The sequence below is a fragment of the Netta rufina genome (genome assembly GCF_964035555.1).
Source record: "Netta rufina genome assembly, chromosome: 4".
Classification (NCBI taxonomy): Eukaryota; Metazoa; Chordata; class Aves; order Anseriformes; family Anatidae; genus Netta; species Netta rufina.
In genome coordinates, this window is record NC_140127.1 from 3,219,107 (window position 1) to 3,246,186 (window position 27,080).

The 27,080-nt window shown below is 37.6% G+C and overlaps 1 protein-coding gene across 10 annotated transcripts in view; it reads left to right on the forward strand.

Annotated features, from left to right (window-relative positions):
* The window catches only part of CAMK2D (calcium/calmodulin dependent protein kinase II delta), a gene marked incomplete at its 3' end in the record, with an annotated part of 169,210 nt that overhangs the window by 105,205 nt on the left and 36,925 nt on the right, over nt 1-27,080 (forward strand). For 6 of the 10 annotated variants that reach the window (XM_084286473.1, XM_084286478.1, XM_084286476.1 and 3 more), the window contains exons 5-13: nt 3,015-3,080; nt 5,641-5,713; nt 11,550-11,652; nt 17,153-17,236; nt 18,267-18,361; nt 19,917-20,039; nt 21,118-21,201; nt 22,066-22,108; nt 26,053-26,090. In XM_084286473.1, coding sequence (XP_084142599.1) covers nt 3,015-3,080; nt 5,641-5,713; nt 11,550-11,652; nt 17,153-17,236; nt 18,267-18,361; nt 19,917-20,039; nt 21,118-21,201; nt 22,066-22,108; nt 26,053-26,090 — 709 coding nt within the window. The remainder of the gene's footprint in view (nt 1-3,014; nt 3,081-5,640; nt 5,714-11,549; nt 11,653-17,152; nt 17,237-18,266; nt 18,362-19,916; nt 20,040-21,117; nt 21,202-22,065; nt 22,109-26,052; nt 26,091-27,080) is intronic. The other 4 variants (XM_084286475.1, XM_084286477.1, XM_084286480.1 and 1 more) reach the window with 1 other exon arrangement.

Genomic DNA, 27,080 nt, shown 5'->3' on the forward strand with positions numbered 1-27,080 from the left:
CTAACATCTAACCTAAAACTCCCCTGGCTCAACTTAAGCCCATTCCCCCTCGTCCTGTCACCAGGCACGTGGGAGAACAGGCCAACCCCCACCTCGCTACAGCCTCCTTTAAGGTACCTGTAGAGAGCGATAAGGTCGCCCCTGAGCCTCCTTTTCTCCAGGCTTAATAATCCCAGCTCTGTCAGCCGCTCCTCGTAGGACTTGTTCTCCAGGCCCCTCACCAGCTTCGTCGCCCTTCTCTGCACCCGCTCAAGCACCTCCATGTCCTTCTTGTAGCGAGGGGCCCAGAACTGAACACAGTACTTGAGGTGCGGCCTCACCAGAGCCGAGTACAGGGGGACGATCACCTCCCTAGCCCTGCTGGCCACACTGCTTCTTATGCAAGCCAGGATGCTGTTGGCCTTCTTGGCCACCTGAGCACACTGCTGGCTCATATTCAGCCGACTATCAACCATCACTCCCAGGTCCTTCTCTGCCTGGCAGCTCTCCAACCATTCCTCTCCCAGCCTGTAGCTCTGCTTGGGGTTATTGCGCCCCAGGTGCAGGACCCGGCACTTGGCCTTGTTGAACTTCATGCAGTTGACCTCAGCCCATCGGTGCAGCCTATCCAGATCCTCCTGCAGAGCTTTCCTACCCTCAAGCAGATCGACACACGCACCTAACTTGGAGTCATCTGCAAACTTACTGAGGGTGCACTCGATGCCCTCGTCCAGATCATTGATGAAGATATTAAAGAGGACCGGCCCCAGCACCGAGCCCTGGGGAACGCCACTAGTGACTGGCCTCCAACTGGACTTGGCTCCATTCACCACGACTCTTTGGGCCCGGCTATCCAGCCAGTTTCTAACCCAACAAAGCGTGTGCCAGTCCAAGCCTAGGGCAGCCAGTTTCTTGAGGAGAATGCTGTGGGAGACGGTGTCAAAAGCCTTGCTGAAGTCAAGGTAGACCACATCCACAGCCTTTCCCTCATCCACCCAGCGCATCACTTTGTCATAGAAGGAGATCAGGTTCGTCAAGCAGGATCTGCCATTCATAAACCCATGCTGACTGGGCCTGATCGCCTGCTTGCCCTGCAAGTGCTGCGTGATGACTCTCAGGAGGATCTGCTCCATGAGCTTCCCTGGCACTGAGGTCAAACTGACAGGCCTGTAGTTTCCCGGGTCTGCCCTCCGGCCCTTCTTGTAGATGGGTGTCACATTTGCTAGCCGCCAGTCAACTGGGACCTCCCCCGATAGCCAGGACTGCTGATAAAACCTACTCCAGTTTTTAACTTTGGGACTTCAATGGGATTATACTGTGTAATATGAAAGCTCACTACCTTCATAAACAGTAATGAAATATGACCATTGATTCCCCAATCTAGGAGTTACTGATGTTGGCATATCAGTAGGATCAAGGTTTTGGAAAGCAGGAATCAGGCTGACTCATGCGTTATGTTCGGAAGTGCTCTGTTTAGGCTGTGCCCAGGGTACTTCACATTGTGTGCATTTTCAAGCTTTGTATCAGTTTTCAACAGTTCAGCACAATGCTTTAAATATATGAAGATTTTAATTTAACTATGAAAATATACCAGTGAGTTCCATAAAAGAGAAATGTTAGAATATACTACTAGGAAGATCCTCTTGTTTCTTTGAGTTCATTCTCTTGTTGACACAGGCAGACAAAGTTTTTTGTTGTTTTGTTTTGTGTTCTTTTAGACATGATTTTATTTAGAAGCTCATAGATCTTCATCTTAAAATTGAGCATCTGTCTCTGTTACTTTACTAAAAATGTCTTCCTTACACCAGTTTTATAATTGTTACAAACCCTCTCCTGATTTTAAGCCTATATTTATACACAGATGCTGTATGTTCATTTATTATTGTATCAATATTTCCCCCTAAAACTCTCCTCTATGGAGAACATGGATTGTGATTTTTGTCTTTAGTATTTATTTTTAGCCCCCTTAAATACTGTTTTGCTAAGCTAAACTGACTTTGCTTCTGCAAGAAGGTAAGATGAGTAAGTGAATTGATAGCCAGGTAGCAGTTTTCTCCTCATTATGGCTGTTTCAATCCCCATTTTGAACACAAGTGACCAGAATTGTGTACAATATACAAGGAGAGGTTTTACAGCTGTATGTAATGACATTGCTGTCAAATGCAGTCCAAGACTGTGGCAGTATCCTGCTGGTGATTCATTACGGACTGTCATCTTTTGATTATAACAACACAGCTGTTTTTTTTTTTTAAATTTTTAGCTACTTCCTACTATCAAACTATTGGCTATACTGTGAGATCCTAAGTATGCAAGCACACTCTATTGCTTCTGTTACTTTATCCTCTGGCTTGTGCACTTCTTCCTTTGTGCTGTTAATGCCTCTTAATTTACTCTAAGTGGCAATTTCACTAAAGTATTCCTGCATTCTTCGATAACTGAAAATATTTTAGGGGAAAAAAATCTGCCATTTAGCTGATTAAGGTACATCTCTTCTACTGATAAGGTTCCTCCAACTCAGTAATACTCCTTCTAGTAAAAGCATAGAAAGCAAACCAATCTGGCACATGGGTATACCTCTGTTGTGTTCTGACTTACCCTTTAAAGAGCCTTTTCCTTTTTTTAGCATTAGTGCATTCTCCTTTTATGTCTAATTTATGTTGCAATCCTTAAATTGTCCTGAACTGTTCTGAACTTCAGCCACAGTTTTCCTTGCTGGTCAGTTCCTGTTTATTTGTGTAGTTGTACTATGTACTCTTGACATCCTTAGCTGATGTATGTCATCCTGCCAAATAAGCTGCTGCACTTTGCTGTTATTTTCCAGTTATGATTGCTCTTCCACTGCCTACTTTTTATTCATATAATAATTTGAATTGACAAACCTACTGCTTTAGTTCCTTCACCATGCTGGTCAAGACCTCTTTCATTTCTGTACAAATATTTCAGTTATTCTTTTCTGACTTCTCCCTGTCAAGCTGCCTTTAAGTTGCGCATTTTCAGTTCTGAAATCTCCTTTCCCATCTCGCTTTTTCTAACAGAGTCACTGGAGGTGAATTGTTTGAAGATATAGTTGCAAGAGAATATTACAGTGAAGCAGATGCCAGGTAAGTCATTTATTTTTCTGATGTTGCCTTTAATAATTCCAGTATAGGTACTTAAATATCTCTTGGTGTTTGGCATCAGTTAGGTTAGCAGTCTATAAGAGTCTTGGATTTCTCCTTGAGTTCTCTTAGTCTTTGAAAGAGGCACAGTTTGGGGTTTTGAGCTCAAAACTGTGTGGAGATAAACTCTATGACGTCTTGATGTCTGCAGATCTGAAGAAGCTGAAATTGGATCTAAATTTGATAAATCTGTGGAAACTACTGATGTTGATTAAAAACTCTATCCAGTTTTCCTCTCTGCAAACTGGACATATAATTGCAGCAATCTTATCTAGGGACTCTTGTATTTACTGATCAAAATGTGAAATATATATTGGTCCTGAAAGAAATTTTACATTAAATACCATTTTTGTTCTGGGTCCAGAAGTACTAATTTTCTCTTCATAATTAAACATTTTTTGTTGTGTTTCATCAATAAGCAATTATACTGTGCAGCTCATAGTCTGAGCTCAAATTTGAAATCTCTAGTAATTTGCTGCAAGTGCTTGTTGAAAAACTTGAGAATAAATTGAAGATTATCATAATTTGCATGCTGGCATAAAATATCAGGGGCATTTTTCCATCTCAGAATCTGTTTGCCTTCATACAATAATAAGTCTTAAACATTGTGGTCAGTTGCTTTCCTACCAGTACATTCTTCAGAGAAACTTTATCTCAGAGTAAATTTAAAGAATTTGTCATGTTTTTGTACATTCATAGTCACACACCATTATTGATACACATTTAGCATGTATAATTTTCAGTTATTTCTTTATATTTGGAATTAATTGGCAGATGACTGGAAAGCATTAAGTGTCCCTAACAACGCTGGTAAAATAATAATGAACAAAGAAGAAGTTAATCTAAATATTAGGAAGCTTCCACTATTTATTACTCTAACTAATTTCTGGTGGAATAGTAGGAATGTCGTTTCTGTAAGCATTTAACTGTAGAATAACACATGGCAAAACATGCTGTAGAAGAGCAAACAAGATCAGTAGTTTAGGTGAGGTGGAAGGAGACAAGCTATGTTTAAAAAAAAAAAAAAAAAAAAAAAAACGCAGGGATTTTTGCCTAGTATTGATGCCAAAGGCCATATGGTGTCATTGTGTTTTAAGATTATTGTGATTTAAAAGCAAAAAGTGCATTTTTTTTCTGTTTTAGTGTTATTGCATATTGGAAGTTGCTGTGCATATATATACTATGAATATATGATATATATATGCATGTATATATTCAATAGAACTTGACCAAATAAGTGAAATTTCTAGTTATTATGCATCTCTATTTTTATATATTTATATATATACAGATGTGTGTGTATACATATATCTCTATATATATAGTGCATACATGTCTGTATATGTGTGATTGTATGTATCCCTTTAGAAATAGTTAATGGACTTTAAAGATGCATATCCTAGGATTTTAATACTGGTCTGCTCCTGCAAGCCCTTACTCATGCAAGTAGTCTTTACTCACATGAGCAGCTAGTTGGTGAGTTGTGAACTACTGGCATAAGAAACGGTTTTCAGGTTTGGGCTCCAGTTACTGATTTATCACCATTCCTTCTCAATTCCATGGCCAAAACATTTTGGATGAGCAGAATCAAATCCTTGGCCCATGACTACTATATATTACTTCACTATATATCACTGACTTCTGCCACAAGGATATCTTTAAAAAGAAATCCAAACGCATTTATAAGCTCTTGTGGTGCCGAAAAACATCTGAAAAAGTTCCAGTGCTATAAAAGATAAATATTCTTTTGGCATGGTACACTGGTCAAAACTTGCAAACCTGGGCATGGAAAAATAGGTGCTAATTCAATTATTTAAAGAGCCAAAAGAAAGCATTTGTCTCCATTTTTGATGTGGATTTCCATTCCATGTGTGACTCTTTATTAAACTATTGCTCAACAGTACTTTAACTGAAATTGCATGCCACCTTTTTGAATGACTTGGCTTTATTCTGCTAATAATTTTTAAGAAACCATTAGATTCACAATGGTAAATGTTTTGCTTTTCCTTAACTTTTGATTTTTTTCATCTGTTTTCTGTATATCATTTCACTTTTGAACATTTTCTTGTTTCAGCACTTGTAATGTTAACTTCATTGTAAAAATGTTCAAAAAAATACGAGATATCACCAAATAATTTATTGTCTCCAGTTTATTTTTTCTATCGCAGTTTTTGGAAGCTAGAAAAAGCTTCCATACTGCTGAATGAAAATCCAGTCTAATGATTCTGTTTAATAGGTGTCTTATGTCCATGTTTAAATGTCTTTTTTTTTTTTTTTTTTTGGTTTGTGATTTTTTATTTTAATTTTTGGCTGTGTTAGAGCTGGAAATAACTCAGTTTTTAACACTGTTTTGTTCCAGTCCAACATGCAATCAGGACTTGTCAGGAGATGTACAATTGTTTTTGTTCTTTATAATTTTTTTAAGTTTTGTTTATTTTGTATTTGATGTGATTATGTGCCTTTAAAATGTTCTCCCTTCCATTCTGCCCTTGTATCTTTGCAGTCATTGTATACAGCAGATTCTAGAAAGTGTTAATCATTGTCATCTAAATGGCATAGTTCACAGAGACCTGAAGGTCAGTATCTGGTGCCCATCAATTGGATAAGAGTTTTGTGGTTGTTTTTCTGCTGGGTAGGGGCAGAGGGCGGGTTGTGTGCGCTGTTCCCTTGCCTATCCTGCTCACCCTCCAAACAGCTAGATGAACAAATAATTAATGCATGATGCCTCTTTCCAGTTTGCAAGTCTACAGGCCTAATATACATCATGGCAAAAGGGGGAATGGTTGCCAAAACGCTGTCTCTTTTCCACGGCTCTGGATTTATCCCATGCTGTCGAACACGTCTGGTATTTTATTAAGGGTGTCCGTGTATCGCTGTGCACGCACATGGAGGTGAACTTTGGCTGTGATGTATGTCAGCTTGCAGATTTACACACCACTTCTGTTCTGAGCCCTGGGTTGCAGTAGCACAACAGCCGGTCGCACACTGCTGCATTAGAGTATGACGAACCCTCAGGCAAGTGATGCTAATTGCTGACTAAATTGGACCGTGAGAAGTTAATAATTTACCCAAAACACCTCGCTTCCGATGGTTTTTTACCTCAGTGGCCGCTACAGTTCCTGATGCCTCCGAGAGAGCTCGCAGAAAGCGGAGGCGGAACAAGTAAAGATATCAAATCTGTAATGCGACCTCGACAGATTTCGATTGGCCGAATTTGTAAGCTTTGCCGAAGACTTTCCTTTAAAATGGTCCTTTTTATTCAAAATAAAAAATAAATAATAATAATATAAATAAAAACGAGGTCAGAGCAAGCCAACCGAGGCAGGTCCCCGGGGCCGGCAGGGTGCCTGAGGCCGTCGTGCTCTGAGGGGCGGCGGGGCGCGGCGGGGCAGGGCGGGGGGCAGCGGCGCGGCGGGGGGAAAGCGGCGCCCCCCGCCCGGCCCCGGCCCCGGCCCCGGCCCCGGCCCCGGCCCCGGCCCCGGCCCCGGCCCCGGCCCCGGCCCCGGCCCTGGCCCCGGCCCCGGCCCCGGCCCCGGCCCCGCCGCCTCCGTGCCGGCGCCCGGCTGCGGGCGTGCGGGCGGCGAGTGCACGCTTGGAACTAACACGCGCCCCTGGTGTTTGCATGCAGTCATTGCATTCAGCAGATCCTGGAGGCTGTGCTCCACTGCCATCAGATGGGCGTAGTCCATCGCGACCTCAAGGTGAGTGCTGCTGCCCCGCCGAGCCCTCCCCAGCCGGGGGCTCCGCCTGTCCCCGCCCTGGCGGCGCTCCGCCGTGCCTCAGCGGAGAGCAGCAAACCCTCACGAGCAGCCGCGATCGGCGGACGTGTAAACGGTGCTCCTGCCCTTTCTTTTTGCTTTTGTTGTCTTTCGTTTATTGGTTCGCTTCACCTCCGAGCGAGAACGAGCCTCTAGCGTTTGCAGGAGAAACCCCGCTAAAGGCTTACCGATACCTCGCTGTCCGGATCTGGGCCGTGAAGCTCAGCCGTCTGAGTCTGCCGTCATCTGTTGTCAGGACCAGGGGAAACAGTAGTCACTTTCCATGCCTTTGGTGTATTCGCTGAATACATTCCTGTCTGTCATCCAGAGATTTTGGGGCAGGGTATGGAGGAGGGAACTTTAACTCTCTCATCAGCATGGTTGGAGTGCTTCTGGGACACGTGCTGGTGTTTGCACATCACATGTTTCACTGCGGAAAGGCCTGCTGCTGCAAGACTGCTGTCACAAGACCTCGCTCTCCTCCGGATGACTGGGCCGTCAAACGTGTTCAGAAAGATGGAAGTTCTACAGCACTCTCACAGTGATGGTCCCGACAAGTCAAGTAGAAAGCTCCTGTGCTGAGAAGAGCATCTGTCCTCAGACAGAAGGCTGCTGTGCCGAGAACAGCATCGCCTCTTTCTTAGCTGTGTACTCTTGCCTCCTGTGTTAGAAGCATGCTGGCATGCAAAGAAACAGTTAAACATCCTTTTCTTTTACTGGGAAGCTCAGAGAGGCAAGTTTGTCTCTCAAAGCTATTAGTAAACTAGCCTCATGGATAAGGGAGAGGACTTTGGGCACTTGGGCTTCAAGATCTCAAGTAAAAGAAGACTTTCTTCTGAAAGCAAATGGAAATGCGCTATCTGAAATACCAGATCCTTTAGAAAGGCAGAAGAAAAATGGCTTGAGAGCTAAGGCAGTGAAACACACGCTAATTCTTTCTGGCACAGCTTCTGTCTCTTTACTTTTCTTCCAGAATGAGTTATAGGGAGCAGGAATTTCCTTTCAGGACAGGAGTTTTCTGGTGGTTAGTATTAATTTTTGGAATCAGAATGCTGTCTTCTTTCTTGCCCTCCTTCACTCCCAAAAAAATATCTGTCACAGTCATTGTTTGAAATAATAAAAGTATGTGTCATGTATGATCATAAAGGGTTACACTTGGACAGCTTAGAGAGCGTGATGTATTCTAGAGAGACAGACAAAATCTTCAACCCGTTTTGCAATTCTGGATTTCCCCAGGTCACGGTTGTACAAAAAGAGAATGACGAATCTCTGACCAGTCTGTAACTCTTGCATGGCAGGGAGCTGGATAACACGTACCAAGTCTAAATGAAAGGATGTCAGATTTGTCCAGCTGCTCTGAGGGTTTCCTGTCCTCATTGCACATGCAGCATTATGCTTTTAGCATGAAAAGGAATAAAAAAAAAAAAAAAACTTGATTGTAGCCTTGTAAACTGACTTTCAGGCTACACAATAAGGAGTGCTTTCTAGTATGTTTTATACATTCACAAAAAATAACTTTTTCTTCGGAAATGTATTAAATGCAGCTGCTGCCTGCTCCAAACCATGTGTGGATTCCTTATTCTGGCAAATCCAGGATGAATTGGAAACAGTGTGAGAAAAACTGTTTCTGCCAAACTGTAGTACCCAGTTGCATTTCTGAAAGTGAAAACTTCAGGAAACACAAAACCATCCTTCTTCACTTACTACTTTCTGGCAAAAGGAAAATAGAAGAAGAGTGAAATGAAAGACTGTAGTAAAATTGCAGCAGAATTCTGTACAGAAAAGAAGATGCAAAGGCCCAAGAGCAGAACTACAATATGCAAAAGATGGTTATGGCCTGGCATGGATCTTTTAACTGCAAAACTCTGGATTTTTTTTTCGAGTAATGCAGACCACAATTTGATGGCATGTTTGGGGATGTGGGCGGGCAATGAGAGGAGGAGATTTGAACAGTTGAACAATCTGCTTTTATTTAACCGACCTTTAAGTGTAATTTAGTAGCAAATGGGAGCTTTTGCAACCTCTTATGACCTGCAAAACTGTGTGTTGTTGCTCTTCTCGAAATCCTTGTGCAAGTCAGAATGGTGGCAGATCCTAGATCCAGAAAAAACTGACCTGTTAGTGGCAGCCTGTCTTTAACAGATGGTAGAAGTGCACTTCTGTGTAGGAATTTCAGCTCTTGGCAACCAGCAGCATGGCTGCTTTTTTAAACTCTATGCTTGCGACCCTCTTGCATTCCCCATGGAAGTTAAATTTAAAAACAAAAACAAAACCTCTAATTTTATTGTAGAGAAGAATATGCAGAGGCATATTACTTGATCTCTAAGAACAAAGATGTTTGGAAAAACAAAGTGTAAATCACGTTAATTTATTTGCAAGTAATTTCAATAGTTAACGCTGCCATTCTACATGCTTGACTGCAGCAGGTCTCCCGATAGTACGAAGTGACACTATTGAATCCAAAGTAGAGTCCTCAGCGTCCCGGACTGGGCTATTAATGTTTTCCAAGTAATTGCAGTCATTCTAAGTTCATGCATGATAATTATCTGGTATGCCTTTTGTTTTCCAGAAGTGACAGCTGCGTGTTGTTTAAGGGCACAGTCCACACAACACTGTCCAAAAGGCTGTTGTCTTTGGCTTAGGAAAAAATCAGTAAAACTGCTTCATCTTCTGTTGAAACATATTCATCTCTGATGGTGGTGTTTCTCTAGAGCACTTTGGCAGATTAAAGATGTGTAGTGGAATTAAAAAAAAAAAAAAAAAAAAAAAAAAAAGAAAAAGAAAAACAGCAACAGAAAACACAAAACTACTATTTTGGATGGAATCATGTTGCTAAGTGCTTGGTAGAGCAGTAGTTCTTTTTCAACCAAGAGGGTGAGGCATTTCGCTGCTGTTGGATTGCTGAAGGTCACAACAAATAAGATCATCCATTGTTGTAAGAGGTTTACATAAGTAGTGCATTCCAGGAAATAATTACTGTAAACTTCTCTCACCCCAGTAGAAAACATGTAAGAACATATGTGGCTACATGTTGAAGTTAGTGTGATGAACCAGCAAGCAATGTGAAATTGCTTAAATCAGTATTGATAAACCTAGAGAAAAGTCCTGAGCTATTTGGTCAGTCTCTGGTTAGGTAATGTCCCTGAAGTGGTTACTGATAATTGAAATGAATATAAAGATCATATTTGATTCCCAGAAACCTTAGTCTTGGTTTTGAAAATTTTGGAAATGGGAGATTAATCATGTAATCGTTGATGAGAGGGTTTTAATGTGATCTTTTTCTGTGATATAGCAACTGTGGGCTGAGTGAGAGATGGTGTTTGTAAATGAAAAATGTTCCTTTACGGTTCAGTGGAAGGGAAAAAAAGCACCTGTAAACTAAATATTTTTGTCAAGGCCAGTTTGTTGTTAATTAATAGACGTGTCACAGTGGTTGAGGTCTTGATTACACTCAAGCATATTTGACACAGATGTATTAAAGATAGCCTTTCCTCAAAGAAGCTTATAATCTTACTTGTTCCCAAGATCAATACCTGCATGGGATTGTAATCACATAAATAGTCCCTTGGAAGCATATATGATTGCTGCTGGGCTTAAAATGAAATATATACTTAAGAATTTGCAAGATTGGTTCCCCAATGCCAGAGTGGATATAGTGAATTCCCTTGTGATAGAGCACTACAAAAACTGCTTCTGGAAAAGTCGCAATACGAACGAAAGGTCTTGATAAATGTATAACAAAACCTTTTTTAAATATGTTGAATATAGGAAAAAAAAAAGTCAAGAAAATATTATAAGGTCAATTTTCTGAAATCATCTGTTGCATTCTACAGTATTTTGTAGGTTTAAAAAATAAGGCTTCATAGAATAAAGTTGTCTTTGGACGATTCAAATTTGATGTATTCGCTAAATGAGGTTAAAAGGATACATTGTGAACACTAGAATGAACACCATTGTTAATGTTCAAATCCTTTACTTTTGGTTCTGTAGGTATACTGTAGCATTTGATTTCAGATGTTGCCATGTACTCTAAAAAAGCAAAGTGGGAACTTATGCAGTCTTGTATTGTTATTTGTGGTAGGTTCTCTGCAAGCACAAATGTGGGCGTGATGTTTTTGCGGAAAGATTTGCACTGCAAATACACCTGCCCGCTAAATACAAATATGAAAATATGGCTGCTATTGCTATGCTGTCATGCAAAGCATATTTATGGTCCACAGCTGTAGATGCCTGATCCTGCTAACTGCGTAGGTCAGACTACTAATCAAAAGAATATGTGTCTTTGGGGGATTTCAGCAGTGTTTTTCCAGTAGTGTGCTGTTAGGACTCTCCGAATTGTCCTATTAAAGAAAAAGGTATCACAATGTCATATGGCCATTCTGGCCTATGTAGTTCTTTGATAGATGTGCCCATTTGTCTTGCTGACATATGGGGTCATGAAGGCTGTTTACAGGCCTGGTGGTTCTTCCCATTAAGAATGGAAAGCACAATTTTTGTAATTCTATGGAGAAAATGCATGGTGTTTTTTTCATTTTCCACTGCTTTAAGTATTTGTTCTTTTCCAGACTACCTTAACTAAAGCCAAAAGGGAAAAACTGTTTAAAATACATTTACTCATCTTTTCATCTCTATTTTTTTCTCTTTCTGAATAAAGCCTGAGAACTTACTTTTAGCTAGCAAATCCAAGGGAGCAGCAGTAAAACTGGCAGACTTTGGGTTGGCTATAGAAGTCCAAGGAGAACAACAGGCTTGGTTTGGTAAGTAAATATGTTTTATTTCTTACCATTTATGCAGTGTTGCCATTCAACCTTCCAAACCTCCCAGTTCTCAGTCTAGTGTAAAGTCTGTAGCTGTGGGACTACTTGATTTGTAGCTTTAAAAGAGGGGTATTTTGTTCATAGTTCAATCAGATGGCTAAACTTTAGATCTTTTTCTCCAGGAAGTACATTACGTATAATTCTCAGCAAATCAGAGCTTGGCAGCAGACCTCATATGTTAAAAAACAAAAACAAACTACAAAAGTGGCCCATAGCTACATGTCCAAATCTAAGAGCTCACTTAGACAAGAAGAAGCACTGCTTCGTAACCTCTTCTTCATTGGCAAAGCTAATTCACTCTCCTAAATGACACAAAATAAATTGGCGGAAGTATCTTCTGTTGGCACGGCTATGTTCATACTAGAGATTTTGCAAGCACAGCAGTACGTTGTAAGGGATAGGATGCAGAGGAAATTTTTTTTTATTATTATTCATGCTTCTAGTGAATATATGTTTCTTTACAAACGGCTCTTTTGCATGTAATCTAAGTGCTTTTGATATTCATTGACCCTGAAACTTAGGTTTCCTGACTATAGGCTTGTCCCAGCTATTGTCTGCTTGTAAGTTGACTAAGACATAGGTATACAAAAGTCCCTTCTTCTTAACTTTCTTTTTCATATCTTCATATCTCGCTCTCTATATATTCATATATATATATATATGTATATATATATATATTTATAAGTGAAGGAACTTCAGGTGTCGAGGCTGGGAAAGGAGATGGCTAGTTTGCATCCCTCTGGAATGGTCTATTGTTCTGTTGACTGATGAGTAACACTGCAAGCTAATACAGCTGCCCAGTGAGCAAAACATGTTGTCTGAACAGCTGTCTGTCAGTTGGAAATAATTGAAAAAATTATGAAGCATTTTGAAATAGGACTTGAATGAAAAAAAGAAACACACATGGGGTTTGTGAGTACCTGAAACTGTCAGCCATCATCCACATCCAAATCTTGCTGTGACAGTCCAGTTTATCTGCCCCAGCTGTTTATATCGTGGTCCTAGAGGTGACTGCCCCTTCAGACCTCCTGTTCATGAAACTGTTCTTTGACACACAAAGTTAAAAATAACCTTTCTTATAAGAATGTTCAATAACTAATATAGAAGCATCTCATATGGCAGATCATGGAGACCATGAATCCAGGAGGCGAGAGGGTGGTTAAATGTGTTTGGAACCTGGTGCAGCAGTCTGGAAAAGGTTTTCTGCCTGTAGCTTAAAAAGATACTTTGAAGCTGAGACTGGAGTTTCTCAGCCATTTTGGTGACTTTGAAAACTTTATCTTCATCTGGGATGGATCAAAAGCACGCTTACTTGGTAGTGAAGGTCACAAAGGTGTATCAGAATGTGGAAACAAACTGTGTGTGCATGCAGCCACCAAGAGTACAAGTTCCACGCTTCAGATAAGCTCACGAAACATTGGAAAGGGAGGGTTTCTGCCCTCCAGGAGATAGCAACTCACATGTAAACCAGATCTCTGGGATCGATACCTGGAGTAGTATCCTGTACAATGCTTCACTTCAGGGTATGAAAAAAGGATGGGGGATGGTGCATTTCTCTCTAGTCCCACTAAAATATTCTTTTTTGTTAATGATTAAAAAAAAACTTTTATTACAGATTGTTACAGTTAACAGATGCCCAAAGGAAAAGTGTAGGAAAAAAATAATACTGATCATTTTAAATAATAAGACACATAAATATAATGCTTCTGTCTCAAATACCACCCCCTTTGAACAGATATGGAGCACAAGTCAGAAGTCATTGTAAATCCAAGGAATGAAAAAATATATGCATTTGTAGCAGCTACATATTCTCACTTACAGCAGATAGGAAGTGCAGCTTAAAATTGAACAAAGCATTTGGGAGCTTGCTCGCAAAGCTTAGAATAAAAGCACAAAGGATTTTGTGCATGCAGTGTGTTAAGAGATTGAGTTTGAAATCTAGGATATATCTGTGTGTGGGTGCACAGGCAGTACCATTGGGCATATGTTGGTAGCTTTATAAGCTAGCCTGTTGTTTTAAATCCCAGCCTTTATATAAATGGATTTCAATAATCCAGAAAAGACGGTGGAGATTGCTCTTGCACATTAACAAAACAGAGTAGTGCAAAAGGAGTTGAATAGAACTAAAACGAAATGCAAGTGATGTGTTAAAATCACAGAAACATCAGGAAAGCAGGAAGCTGCTCAAGCAGCAGATAGCAGCAGATAGAACTTGACTTCAGGGCTATTTTCTCCAGATGGTATGTCTGTATGGATGCAGACAACGCACATGAGACTGCAACTCCCTGTAAAATGTTGCGCTTTATTTTTTTGGTCAGTCGTTGCTTGTGGAGTGCAGACTCGTAGCATCCTGAAGACTGCCATGCTGAACTTGGTAGAAAGGAGAGTGAGCAAATTGTCTTCTAAACACATATATGTAAGGAACAGAGAGGCTGGCAGCAAGATGATGGAAGGAAGTAGTGTGATGTGGCTCTTTTAAAATTTGTAATATTTGATAAAACGAGTTGGTTCTGTACCTGTTTTGGAACTTCCTCTACAAAAGTTTTCCATAATGGTCTGTGTGCCTGCCTTCATCTTCTCATGACTGCTTTAGCAAGGCAAAAACATGATGTGTTCAGTGTTTTGAACTTTCTCTTGCTTCCTTCCAGAATATTTTTCTGCTTTCCAGTGGATTCTGCAGCACTTAGTGACTCATGGCATGCTCTGATTCTAATTATAGCTCTGCATCAGTATTTCTCTCTCTCTCCTTTCTCTCCTTTTTTCTTTTTCTTTTCTTTTTTTTTTTTTCTTTTTTTTTTCTTTTTTTTTCTCTCTCTTTTTTCTTCTTGTATTCTTCTGATGTGATGGTTACTTTTCTGCTTCAACCAAGGATGTGCACCAGCAGGAAACAAGCCATAGGACTGTGCGTTTGGATACTACAGGGATATTTTCCCAGTTTGCATGTTATAAAGCAAACCTGCTTCTTGCCTGTTTGCAGGAACTGTTACTCTGTTTAGCTGAAACTCCCCACACTCCCACCAGGTGTTGAATGTGATGGGAAGGTGTCTGACAGGCTCCACTCACTCGCTGGGACAGACTCGCTGGGACTCACTCAAACTCACTCAGTGGGATGGCTGCAGTTTACTCATTGGTAGTCAGATTTAGTCCTAGTTATACCTTGTAGTAAACTAAGTCCAGCCTTGTAGATAGGACTGAAATACACACCATTTCATTCATTTGAGCAGCTCCTCTGATTTTTTTTTTTGATAGTTGCATGAATGGCACTAAGAGGCCATAACTCTCGCAAGGTGATGAAAGCGTAGGACAGCTCTTTGAGCAGGAATCTCTTCTGCTGTTGTTTAAGATACATCTCCCCATATTAATGTTAGTTTATGTCATGGGATTATAGTTAACCTTCAGTGCAGCTTTGACTTGAGACATGCTCACCATTTATGAAGTTAAGTATATGTGTAATCTTCGTGTAAGAGGGTTTTGAGACCGTAAGCTATTTAAGGTTGAGTAACATGCTATTTCATATGTGCATGCACCACCAAACAACACAAGGCACCCTAGGCCTCTGAAATACTTATTTACATTGTGTGACAATAGCAATACATGGTGATACGGTGTTTTGTAGGTTACTGTACAGTCACAAAAAGTTTCCAGCTTTCCATTCTTTTTGTTTGTTTGTTTGTTTGTTCATTTGTTTTCAGCTAAATTACTCCTATTAGCAATAGATTTCTAAAAAACACACTCATATTTATTTCTGACATGTTTTTTTCTGATATGTGTAGACCCATTCTGTGTCCTTGTTGAGAGACAAAGTTAGCTAAGTAGCATATTTATTTTCACTATGAAGTTTAGTTTCAAGTGAGGTATAATCATGTTTATGAAGCTATGGTAAGGTTGAAAGTCAATACAATTTTACAACTTAAATTAATACAATAATATTAATGTAGAGCACTACGCCCAAGAAAAAATATGAAACCACTCTTTTGAAAGCTACTTGGAGCATATATTTATTAGCTTCTCAAAGGAGCTTAAACTATGTTTCCTGTATGATAGGACTCTAACAATTCATGGCTCTCATATCAGGAGACTGAGAAACACAAGCATATTTTTCATAAAAATATTTTAGATAAATTCTCAGTAGAATACACAGAATGTGTTCCTCCATTTCCTCCTCCCACCCCAAAATGATTGCCAGCTGCAGGGCAAAGGCTTCCTTTTTCTGTAGCTGTCCAATTTACATGTTATCACTGTCTTTCATAAGTTCCATGGCTTATCTTCCATTCAGCACAAGTTTTTAGGAATACAATGTGGTATTTCAAAAATAAGATGTGGTCCCTCATTAAAGCCACAAAATACCTTTCAAGAATTTTCAGCCATTTATTTCAGGCAATGAAAGAGCAGATATACTAACAGAAATGGTACAGGATGTTACTGGTCTTCTAAATTTTTGCCAACTTTTTACCAACTCTACATTTACACTTACATTTTTTATTTCTGTTAAGAGAAGACAGCACTGCTGTCAATGAAAAAGGAAGGAAGAACGAATAAATTTTAAAGGCTAGATGACTTCAGAGATGCTTTCCTGAACCTCTGTAAGGAGGTTTCCACAAGTGGTATGACTTCAAGGAAATGAGTGTTGCAATGGAAACATCTTATTAAGAAAAGCTGTGTGAAATAGGAACAGCAAATCATTATGGTTGAAAAATCATAATCATAGAATCATTATGGTTGGAAAAGTCCTCCAAGATCACCTAGTCCAACCGTTCCCCCAACTACCAAAAGAAGGCTGAAACCCAAGCTGGTTGTCTTCATGCTGAGCAATAGCAAGTTGTGCTCTCCCGAAGGCATAATTTTTATAGTTTGGGGCTAGTTTAAAATAGACTAGATTAGACTAGTGATTAAAAACAAACAAACAAAAGCAAACCTCAGTGCTCACAGATTTGGGCCTGCCTGGCATGCATTTTCTGTTTTTCAGTTAGTATCTCCAAGGGGATCACTCAGTGTTTCCCACACTCCCCCTGCTCCACTAACTTTTTTGACTTTGACCCCAAGCAGATGTATTTGCACTTTACTACTGGACGTCTTGCTACAGCTCACAGTAACGGACAAGTCACAAAGGAAATGTTGTCAGCTATCTTGAAGCCCCTCTGGAAGCCTTCCAGTGTTGCACTGTCACAAGACCTCTGACACCACTGTTGAGTCTGGAGTGCTAGTGTAGACAGGTCACTGCACCAGATCTGGTGTTAGAAAGGGAATGGGCCAGGTCTGCATAACTGTTCCTATTATTGTTCCTTCTAGGTGATTCACCGTAGAAAGGAAAGTTTAAAATTAATTGGTTGGTGCTGGGTGATTTGGGAAAGTCCTGTGTGTTGTGGGCTGACATGAAAATTGCTTGCTTTTTGTGTTGCACATACAGTTTTTTGAGAGTATTTCCCTCGCCTTATGACAGGCTTTGCTGGCACTCCAGGATACCTTTCTCCAGAGGTCTTACGAAAAGATCCCTATGGAAAACCTGTGGATATGTGGGCATGTGGTAAGGCATTATTCTGAAAGATGACGTTTAGTGCACTGTAAAGTACTTTGAGGGAGAAAAGATATCTAGAATACCTTGTATTCAACATCAGAAAACAGGTATTAGTTAAAAATTGATACTAATTGTTAGATGAAATCATCAGGTATTTGATATTCTACCAGCTTCGTTTAATTTTGGATATTGTTTGTGAAGATATGTTATCACTGCATTCTTTACAATGTCTGCAGAACATATTTTTATCATATTTTTATAATACTAGCATCACACAATGCCTAACTAGTTACAAAGCATAACAATTCATATATATGGTCTAAAAACCAATGTGACCAAGATACTCTAACTACAATTTTTAAACTCTGAAGCTAAAGTTTTTGTTAAATGGAGTACAGACCAATTACTTTATCATCCAGTTCTTGAAACATTGTAATTTATGGTACCAGCAAAGGGATAGCTACCTACCTAAGAACAAATGGTACCTTTCCTTCTTTTACTTCTACCCACACTTATTGGGTTGTATTTATGAAAGCATTTTTCTTTAGTCATAGTGAATCATCTCTGTAGAACTAGCAGGTGGACTTTTTAATTTCCTATCAAACATATATTTATGGAGATAAACTGAGTTGCTGAAATTTTCTTTGCATGAGATTAGTTAAAACAGAATAAAACAGAATTAGTTAAAACAGCAGTACAATACTTGATAACACCAGAGGTTAAAAAGAGGCATTTTTATAGAACATCAATCATCACTGAAAAGTGCAAATCTATTTCTCCAGTTAAATAGATATTTTCAGTGTGTCAGATCTGATTTTGTGTCAGATTCATTCTTACCCACACTCTATTGGAGGTTATTCTGTGAACCCCGCATTTACTCGTATCTGCAGCAGTGTTTTTCAGGAGCTGGGATGCTCCTATTGAGCTGTTTGTCTTACATGGTTGCCAGCTGAAAAATTATTTTGTTGTTGTTGTTGTTGTTTGGTTCGTTGTGGTTTTTTTTTTTTGAAATAACTTAATACTACTATGATTTCTACAGGTGTCATTCTGTATATCCTCCTGGTGGGATATCCTCCTTTCTGGGATGAAGACCAGCACAGACTCTACCAGCAGATCAAAGCTGGTGCCTATGATGTATGTGCCATATTCTGTCTTCTAAATTATTTATTATCGCTCCTTTAAGTAGGAGCTTCCTAGAGTGAAAAGTGAAACTAGATTCATTCTGTAAATTTTATTTTTATTTTTTTGTACTGACTATTGTTATGAGCCACTCAATATAGTAAATGTCACTTTAGTAAAAAGAACATTATAAGGATGGGAATGCCTACACTAAAATAGTTTCACGTTATCTAGGGCTCCAAGCTTTCATTGTCTGGTCCTTGTATAAACCATAGAAGTTTATGTTATCCTGACAAGCCTGTTAAGACCTCTGTGCTTCTGATAAATATTTCTGAACTCTTAAAGGCCTGTTGTTTTCCTTATGGTTTATCACTTCAACTAATTAGTTATTTTAAATTGTTTCTAAGAAGTCTTAAGCTTCCTAAATGTTCTTGTATTGCCCACTTCTAAATAAAGCTCATAAATATGAGCTGCTCAAAAATAATAGTTTCATTAACTATATGTGTATTCCAACAATAAGCATTACGACTGTTGGTAAGCATCAGCTGATGATTTGGTGACATTATTAATTTTGCAATATCATCCATTTATATTAAATTAAACAGACAGAAGGCCATTGGTGTTCATCTTTAAGTCATCTGTGAATGATGAAGAGGAAAAGACTAAACCTTCTAATTTTTAAAAGCTCTTAATTGAATCTAGTCTTGGAAAGTAATGACTGAAAGGTGATTGTTATGCTAGATATGTTATGCCTTTTAGTGGAAATGAACTTAGGCTCTGTCTAGTCTTCTTCCAACCAAACAAGGAATTACACAGTAATAAACAGGGTGACAGTGGGGAAATACGGTTTCAGCTGAGAGGGCAAGAAATGAGTAAGTGCAGAGACTAAACTATACATCTGTGTTGCACATAACATAGTAAATACTTGTGAATACTGCATCTAGATTGTATCAAATTCCTATGGCTAAGAATAAACATTTTTTAGTGCTGGAAAACAAAATGCTCAAGGTTGAGGTCTGTTCACAAAAGTATTTTAAGATGTACATATTTTTTATTCCATTTCCGTTTGGGCAGACAATTTGAGTACATGTGTAAATATTTTGCTGAGCAGGGAGGTGGTAAATCTAATTAGAGTTATGAATTTATACGCTATATACAGTTAGCATTAATACTGACGTTGAAAGAAAGTGAACAAGGAGTTTGAATAATAATGATTAATATTTTTGTCTTTATTAATAATGAAATTAGTACTGCATTAGATTCAATATGGCCATATTCTTCTCAGTTGACTGGAGTCTGTTAATCTGTGTGCTGCTGTTAGTTCGCATCGTGTTATTGTAAATATATAAATACTTTGCGTCTGAACCAAATCAATAAGAAGTCAAAACAGTAAAGGACAAAAGCATTACTTATAAATCTGGCTAATGCAATCTGTTATAATTATGGAAAAACATTTTTTTTTCATTAGAACTAGACAGTAATATTACAGAACTAATATCAATAAATATATTTAGGTAAAATTGTGTAGTGATCATGCAAGATAATATACATGTACATATTTTTTCTTAAGTTTCCCTCACCAGAATGGGATACAGTGACTCCTGAAGCAAAAGACCTTATCAATAAAATGCTCACTATCAACCCAGCGAAACGTATCACAGCATCAGAAGCACTAAAGCATCCATGGATCTGTGTAAGTACTTTCTGCGCATTTAACAAAGTAATTTAATAGACAAATCAACTTATGGTATACTTCAGCATACAGCAGAGGTGTTCAGACGATAATTTTTGTCCTTGTTTATGATTTTCTTTTGCAGCTATTTAAGTAGTAGAGCGCACAATTGTGATTATACTTATACACTCAATAGTTTTGTACATTGAGGTCTCAGCCTGGAATAAGAAATTTTGTAGAAGCAAACTTCTTTGCCTTGAATTTGTGATGCAGATGTTCACTGCCATAATGAGAAAGTTATTTTAAATTCTGCAGGAAAAACAATGTACAAGGAAGTAACTTTCAGTTGCATAATGCTTTACATCATTTTCCTATAACCATTACAATGAACATGAAATTAAAAGGCAGGAAACTAATGGACTTTTTGTAAGTCAATTTACTTTTAACAGAGGTAGACTGTGTTACTGGATTCAGGACCACTTTCCAATTCTCAGTGTATTTTATGCTTTGACTTTACAGGCAGTCTGAGCTGATAGTTTGAAAGTCACAGTGAGGTGTACAGCTGGTTGCCAAGTCTTTATTCATTCCACTAGGCTGCATTATTTGCCTGTAAGATTGTGATGCAAATTAAGTTGGGTTACAGAGAAAATGTAGGTACTGCTGAATTTTCTCTGAAATATTTCCTGCTTCTGTACCTCACCTAATATCACTAATGTTAAAGAAAATCAACCCTCTTGTTTTAAAACATTTTCTCAGGAACTATAATTTAGTATATTACTTTGAGTATGTTTATACTGTATAACCCAAGTTCTAAGATTTAGTGTTCTTCTTAGTCCTTATTAAGGAAACTGTGAAAAAATGATTTATTTCAACAGGACAATACACATAGGAAAGACTGGGTAAAAAGAGATCTTGAGGTTTTTGTTGATTTGGAAATTTACCAGATGTGTAGAAGCCTGCAAAAAGCAATATTCACGTAGGGTAGAAAATGAAGACTCAACCTTGGACCACATGAGTCAGAATATGTATGTTGTAGAGTAAATAAAAAGCTAGATGTCTGTCTGAGTGCATTAAAATAAGTCTTTTCTTCTTCCCTTAGCAACGTTCTACTGTTGCCTCTATGATGCACAGACAAGAGACTGTAGATTGCTTGAAGAAATTCAATGCAAGACGAAAATTAAAGGTAAGAATGAAAACTTCTGCAAGGATGAGTAGATAATTTTGGAAAGACAAAACTGTAATTTGGCTTGTGGTCCATGTATAAAATAAATGGACCTCAAGGGAATTTTTCTTGAATAGTCGTATCATGAACTATTAGATACATGAGCAGCTTTTGAGCACGAGTTTCTTAACTTTTAATGAAAGAGAATAGAACATAATATTTTCACGTGAGCTGTGCTGCTAAGCATTAAAAAGTATATAATGCTGGAACTGATATATCCTTTTGCAAATCTAATTGTCTTTCTAACCAATTACAAAGAAATGTTTTAAGAAAGAAAATTTAAAATTAGTATTGCATAGTTTTGTTGGATTCAAAATCACGTCAACCACCTTCATTTATACACATTAAAAATATTTTTTTAAGGAAAATGGCTTAGATTGTTCTTGTAGGTTATAACGTATTTTCTCCTGACCAGACAGCGTAACTTTGCAAATATGAGCTTTGCTAATTAGCACATTGCAAATAATAAACTTCTCTTCCTATCAAAGAAAAATAAAAGAATCTAAGCAAGTGAGTGAAGTCTGTTTTATATTCAGCAATGTATTATGCTGTGTGTGTGAATACTTATGTTTTGGGCATTATATACTCACAGTCTGTAACTATGTGAGATTACCAGGATGGCTAGTAGATGCATAATTAAGATTAAATTATAATTTATGCTCTCATACCATCATGAATGACAGTTAATGCTCAGACAATCCATTCTTTCAGGGTTAATTAAGCAGTTTATGTCATGCATGCTTGTTTACTTTTTTTCCTGTTGTGTTCACATTCAATATTTTAAACAAGTGTGTTGCTAATTTGAGAATATATATGTATACACAGGGGGCCATTTTGACAACTATGCTGGCTACCAGAAATTTCTCAGGTATGTTCATTGAACTCCAGTTTCATAGAGTTTTTATACATGTATTTTGATGTCTGCAATAACTAAGGTGTAATTAGGATTTATTAGTACACAAAGATCTTTGTTATTAAGGAACACATAACATGATCTATCTCACTTTTTTTTTTCCATTGCAGAAATAAGCAAGAGAATTTAAGCTATTTCGGCTAAATAGAATCACTTGTAGCAGACATCAGTGGTGTAATTTTTCAGTAGAATGTGGGTTCCTTCTTTTTACATGTTTAGTACTATCTGTTGAAAGACAGATGGAATTTTCCTGTCTTATTTTGGTGGAGGAAAATCGAAAATAATACATATAATTCCCTATGAGTAAGTATGGTCAAACAACAGTCAAAAAGTCACTTTTCTATATGTGAAATCTCATTCTAGAACTATTACATCTTGCATTAAAAAAAAATAAAAAATAAAAAATAAAATAAAAAATATCCATTCTTTATTGCTTTGCTAAGAAATAAGAAATGTACTAAAATTGGTCCATCTTTTCCCTGTCTTCTGTTGCCTAGTTTGTTATAATGAGATGTTTCCTCTTTATGAAATAATTTTGTAGTGAGTGTACATGGAGATTTAGATCTTCATATTAAATAAATTTTAATAGCAAAAACTAGAATATGTTTGCTGTTAGTAGAGTTAGAATTGTCCTCAGTAGCAGTATTACTGGAACTATGATGCTATGCTGCATTTTGCCTTTTAAGATCCTAAGGGCATAGTTAAAAAGAATGCCAAATTTAAAAATTAGTAATATTACATATCCTCCTACTCTGGTGATGTAACTGTTGGAGCGTAACTTAATTTATAGACAAAAACATGATAGTGCTTTGGGCATGTTTTGAATAATAATAAGATCTGAATCATCCAAAATAAATAATCATGAATGCAAAAACAATTTGTTCAATTAGCATAGTACTTGAAATACACGTTCTTTCTTACCTAGGTTTCTATATTTAATATATACATTCAACACAGAAGATTACATTTATGTAAATTTCATTGGGTTAAGGCTTAATGAATTGCCAACATCTTTCAGTTCATTTTCAAGGTGGGAATGCTGTTGGCTGCGTATTTTGTAAAATTTAGTTATTTTTAAATATCAAACAAGTACATCATTCTTCATCACTTTTCATACCTGTCACTGTCTGTACATGTAAGAGTTGGTTCCAACTTCCATGAAGGAAAAATGCTGAAGTCATTTTAAAATGTGATTTTGGCATGAAAAGCAAACAGGGTTTTGGCTTTTTTTTTTCTTGAAGTTTTTCACCTATCATCTCTGTTTTACACCATAATGACCCCATTGTATCCGTTGATGGCATTTTATTTTTCAAGTTGTTTATTCATTGTATTTCATTGCAAAGCATGCTTTTGAAGGTCATTTGTCCATAACAATGTGGTTATAAAAGTGTTTTATTTTCCTTTTTCTTTCTTCCTTTTATGTGGAATGTATATTTCTTGTGAGGTAAGACCCTCAGCACGTGAAAGGAACATCTTTTTTCTCTTCAAAATTGCTGTTTGCCCTAAATCACTTTAATTTCTTCATGTTGTCACAACGCCATTTCTCTTTAGTCTGCTTTCTGGCTTATTAGCACTGCCTTAGGTTTTATTTATAGCTATTGCTTGTAGTTGCAAAAAATCTTTCATTGTGGGCTTAATTTAGAATATGCTAATTGCTTTGCTACTGCAAATTATTTAAATATTTGATTTGTATGCAGTATCTGTGCTTAGAGAAAGATGAATTAAAATATAAAATGAAAATAAAAATATAAAAAGCATTCCAAGCCAAAAACAACAATTGCAAAGGCAGCTGAGTATGAAATATGTCCTATAACATAAAATACTGCATAATAATCCATACCAGGCACATTTTAAAGGACATGCTGGCAGTGCCATAAACACAATACCTGTAGTTACTGCTTTTGGTGCCTTCATTTTACTGGCTTTTATTTAATTTTTCACATATAACATGTAATGTTGGTTAAGCGTTGAAAGAACTCAGAAGTTTTATGCATAACTGTAGTCAAAGAACCTAGTTTGTTATGAACAGCAGCCTATAAGAGTTAATGTATATTTTCCCATAATTTTATAAACTATAATGGTATAAAACAGGCTTCAAAAGCAATGAACTTCTGGGTTTTTTGGCCATAGGTTGTAGAAGTATCTCTTCCCCTTTGCTTTCCCTAAATGACTTTCTGGAATGCCTGGTTGTATCAGGTCCTTCAAACACACAGGTCCTATCCTATCCCCCCCATATTTTTGTAAGGCACTTTATTTTAAATATTAATTCACATGCTTCTGTAAATTAAAAAAAAATATATACACTGTTCTTGTTACATAATGTAGGCAAATTTATTGCTCTTAATTTAGTTGGAAATCACAGCCCTTATGAGAGTTTTAACAGCAGTCTTTGCTGATGTCCATAGTTTATAAAATGCATTTGGAGGGGTGATGTATCCATGAAATTATAAACGGTAATCTGGCTTCATCATCCAGTTCTTTTTTTTTCTTTTTTTTTTTTTTTTTAATGTAAACAGCAGAGTAATGGACATCAGTTATTTCTGTACAATTTCTGAGGTGGGCTTACATTTTCTGTACCCTGTACAGACCTAAATGAGCACTTAATGCAGATGGAGCCAGTGAGTAAGCCACAAATACACAAATGAACTTCAACTTTAAGACAGATAACTCATTAACTCCAAAATCCTCAACTGGTTGGAGCAACCTCAGTCTAGCAAGTTCCAATTATTTCTTTTTGTTTGGCTGGTTTGGGGTTTATCTTGTTTTGTTTTAATGGAAGGATACCAGTAATGATGGGAGCTCATATAAGGTCTACCTCCCTTTGGTAATGCCAGCTTGTTAGCTGGAGCATTTCTCTTTCAAAAAAGCTTCCTACTTCTGAGTAAAACAGTGTAGATAGAATGGCACTTTCAACCTAAGCTGTGATATACTTTTCAATAGGAAGATTGGACCATAAACACCAATAAAACAAAAACCCACAATGCTTGTTTTGTAATTTATTATTCTTCAAGAATTGGCAGTGAGTCATCAAGCATTTGCATTTTAATGAATAGTATATTTGAATTTGGTAGGTCTTCCCGCATATTTTTCTGCTGTAATGCTTGCAGGTTCTGGGCTGTGGTGTGTTTTCTTGCACATTAGCCCTCCAAATTGAGTAATTTGGAATAATTTGGCCTGGTTCTTCGTGCTAGTTTAAGTGGTGGGATATAAAGCCTAAGAAAATCATGGCAAGTGAGATTTTGCCCACCACTTACTTTGAAGAACTTTGATCAGTGTGCAACATGATTGAAAAGTGGCAGGCAGGTTTTTCTCATTGGAGGCAAAGCTGCCATTCCTTATTATTAACTCCCAAGAAGCACTCCTCCAAATCAAAACTTCACTAGCAGATTGTTCTTTCATATTTGTGTTCCCTGACCTGTCACACAAGGAGACTGATACTGTCCTGGTGGGAAGTCCCCAACAAACCATGCTCAGAGGTGATGTTTTAAAAATCAGTTCATTTTTCATTAAATGGAATAGGCAGTCATGTACCTCACTGTGCTTTTGAGATACTTTACTGATGTGATATAGGTTATTTCTGTGGCACTCTTATATTAATAACATCATTAAGATACCAGCTGCAACTGTTTCCTGTACGCCACCAAGAAAAGTTCCTACCAACTAGGTTTTGTATTTTACGGTTAACCATCAGCTTTAATCAGTGGAAAAAGAGATGTATCTGAGGTATTTGTAGTTTCTTAAACATTATCAACATTTAATTTCCTGTACTCAGAGCAACAAAAGGAGGAAATAGAAATTGAAAATGTATGTGCAGCAGGGAGTCAATGGGGGTTTGCTGCACAGCTGATTGACCTCAGTGGTGACCGTCTGACACTGAAATTACTTTTCTCATTTTACAGCAGCCAAGAGTTTACTGAAAAAGCCGGATGGAGTTAAGGTAGGTTAAACACATGCTTTAAAATACATATTCTTAGTCACCACCTACCTGTAACTTCTGGCAATTCTTAGATTTGAGTATTGTTATTTCTTTTCATGATAAAATGTGATAATAAGTGCTTCTTATTATGTATTTGAAGTCGTGAATGTTAGGTGAAACTTTTAAAAAAAAAAAGAAATAAAATAAATATTTGAAAAACAAGCATTTTAATAAGTGGAAAATAGAAAACTGCTGGAGAAAATGTTTTATTGATGTTTCAGTGAAGGATGATTGTGTGACTCAATGTTATTAATTAGCTTATAAATATAAATGATGTTTTGGTGGTGGCCATGTTAGATGGCTAGGTATCAGTGCTTGTCTGCAGCTCTATTGCCTCCATATTTCTCCTTGACTTTTCATTAGATTCCTTGGAAGACCAAAAGTTTTACTGGTAGGCTTGGCTCCACATGAGGTGTATCCTGCCAGATATACTTGCTATATTTGGCAGAACTCGAGGGGTTTAGTATCTCAACAAATCAGCTCATCTTGATGAATAGATCTTGCTAAGAAGGGAACATTTTGGCAGCTTTCATACATGATTTAGAGCTCCTATTCTCATGTCACCAGATCCTGCAGGAGGAGAGATTCTTCACAAATGAGTGTTCTGAATAAATACTTTGAAAAACAGCCAAAAAAAAAAAAAAATTATATATATATATCTCACTCAGTAATGAAAAATATTTTATTTATTTTCTCTGAGGACTCCTGAAGACTAAAATAAGTGCTTAAAGCTTTCATTATATGATTCAAAAGAGATCCTTCTGCTCTATGTTTTCTCTCAGGAGTATGTCTTAGATCTGAATTTTAATTTATTATTCAATCTTAACTTTTTATTTTAACAAAACATTGTATGCTTAAACACCAGACTCGTAGTATATTTGTCCCTGTTCTCCCAAATATGTACACTTTTCCTATAAAAACATCTTGGCACTGACAAAATGAAGTGAGTAC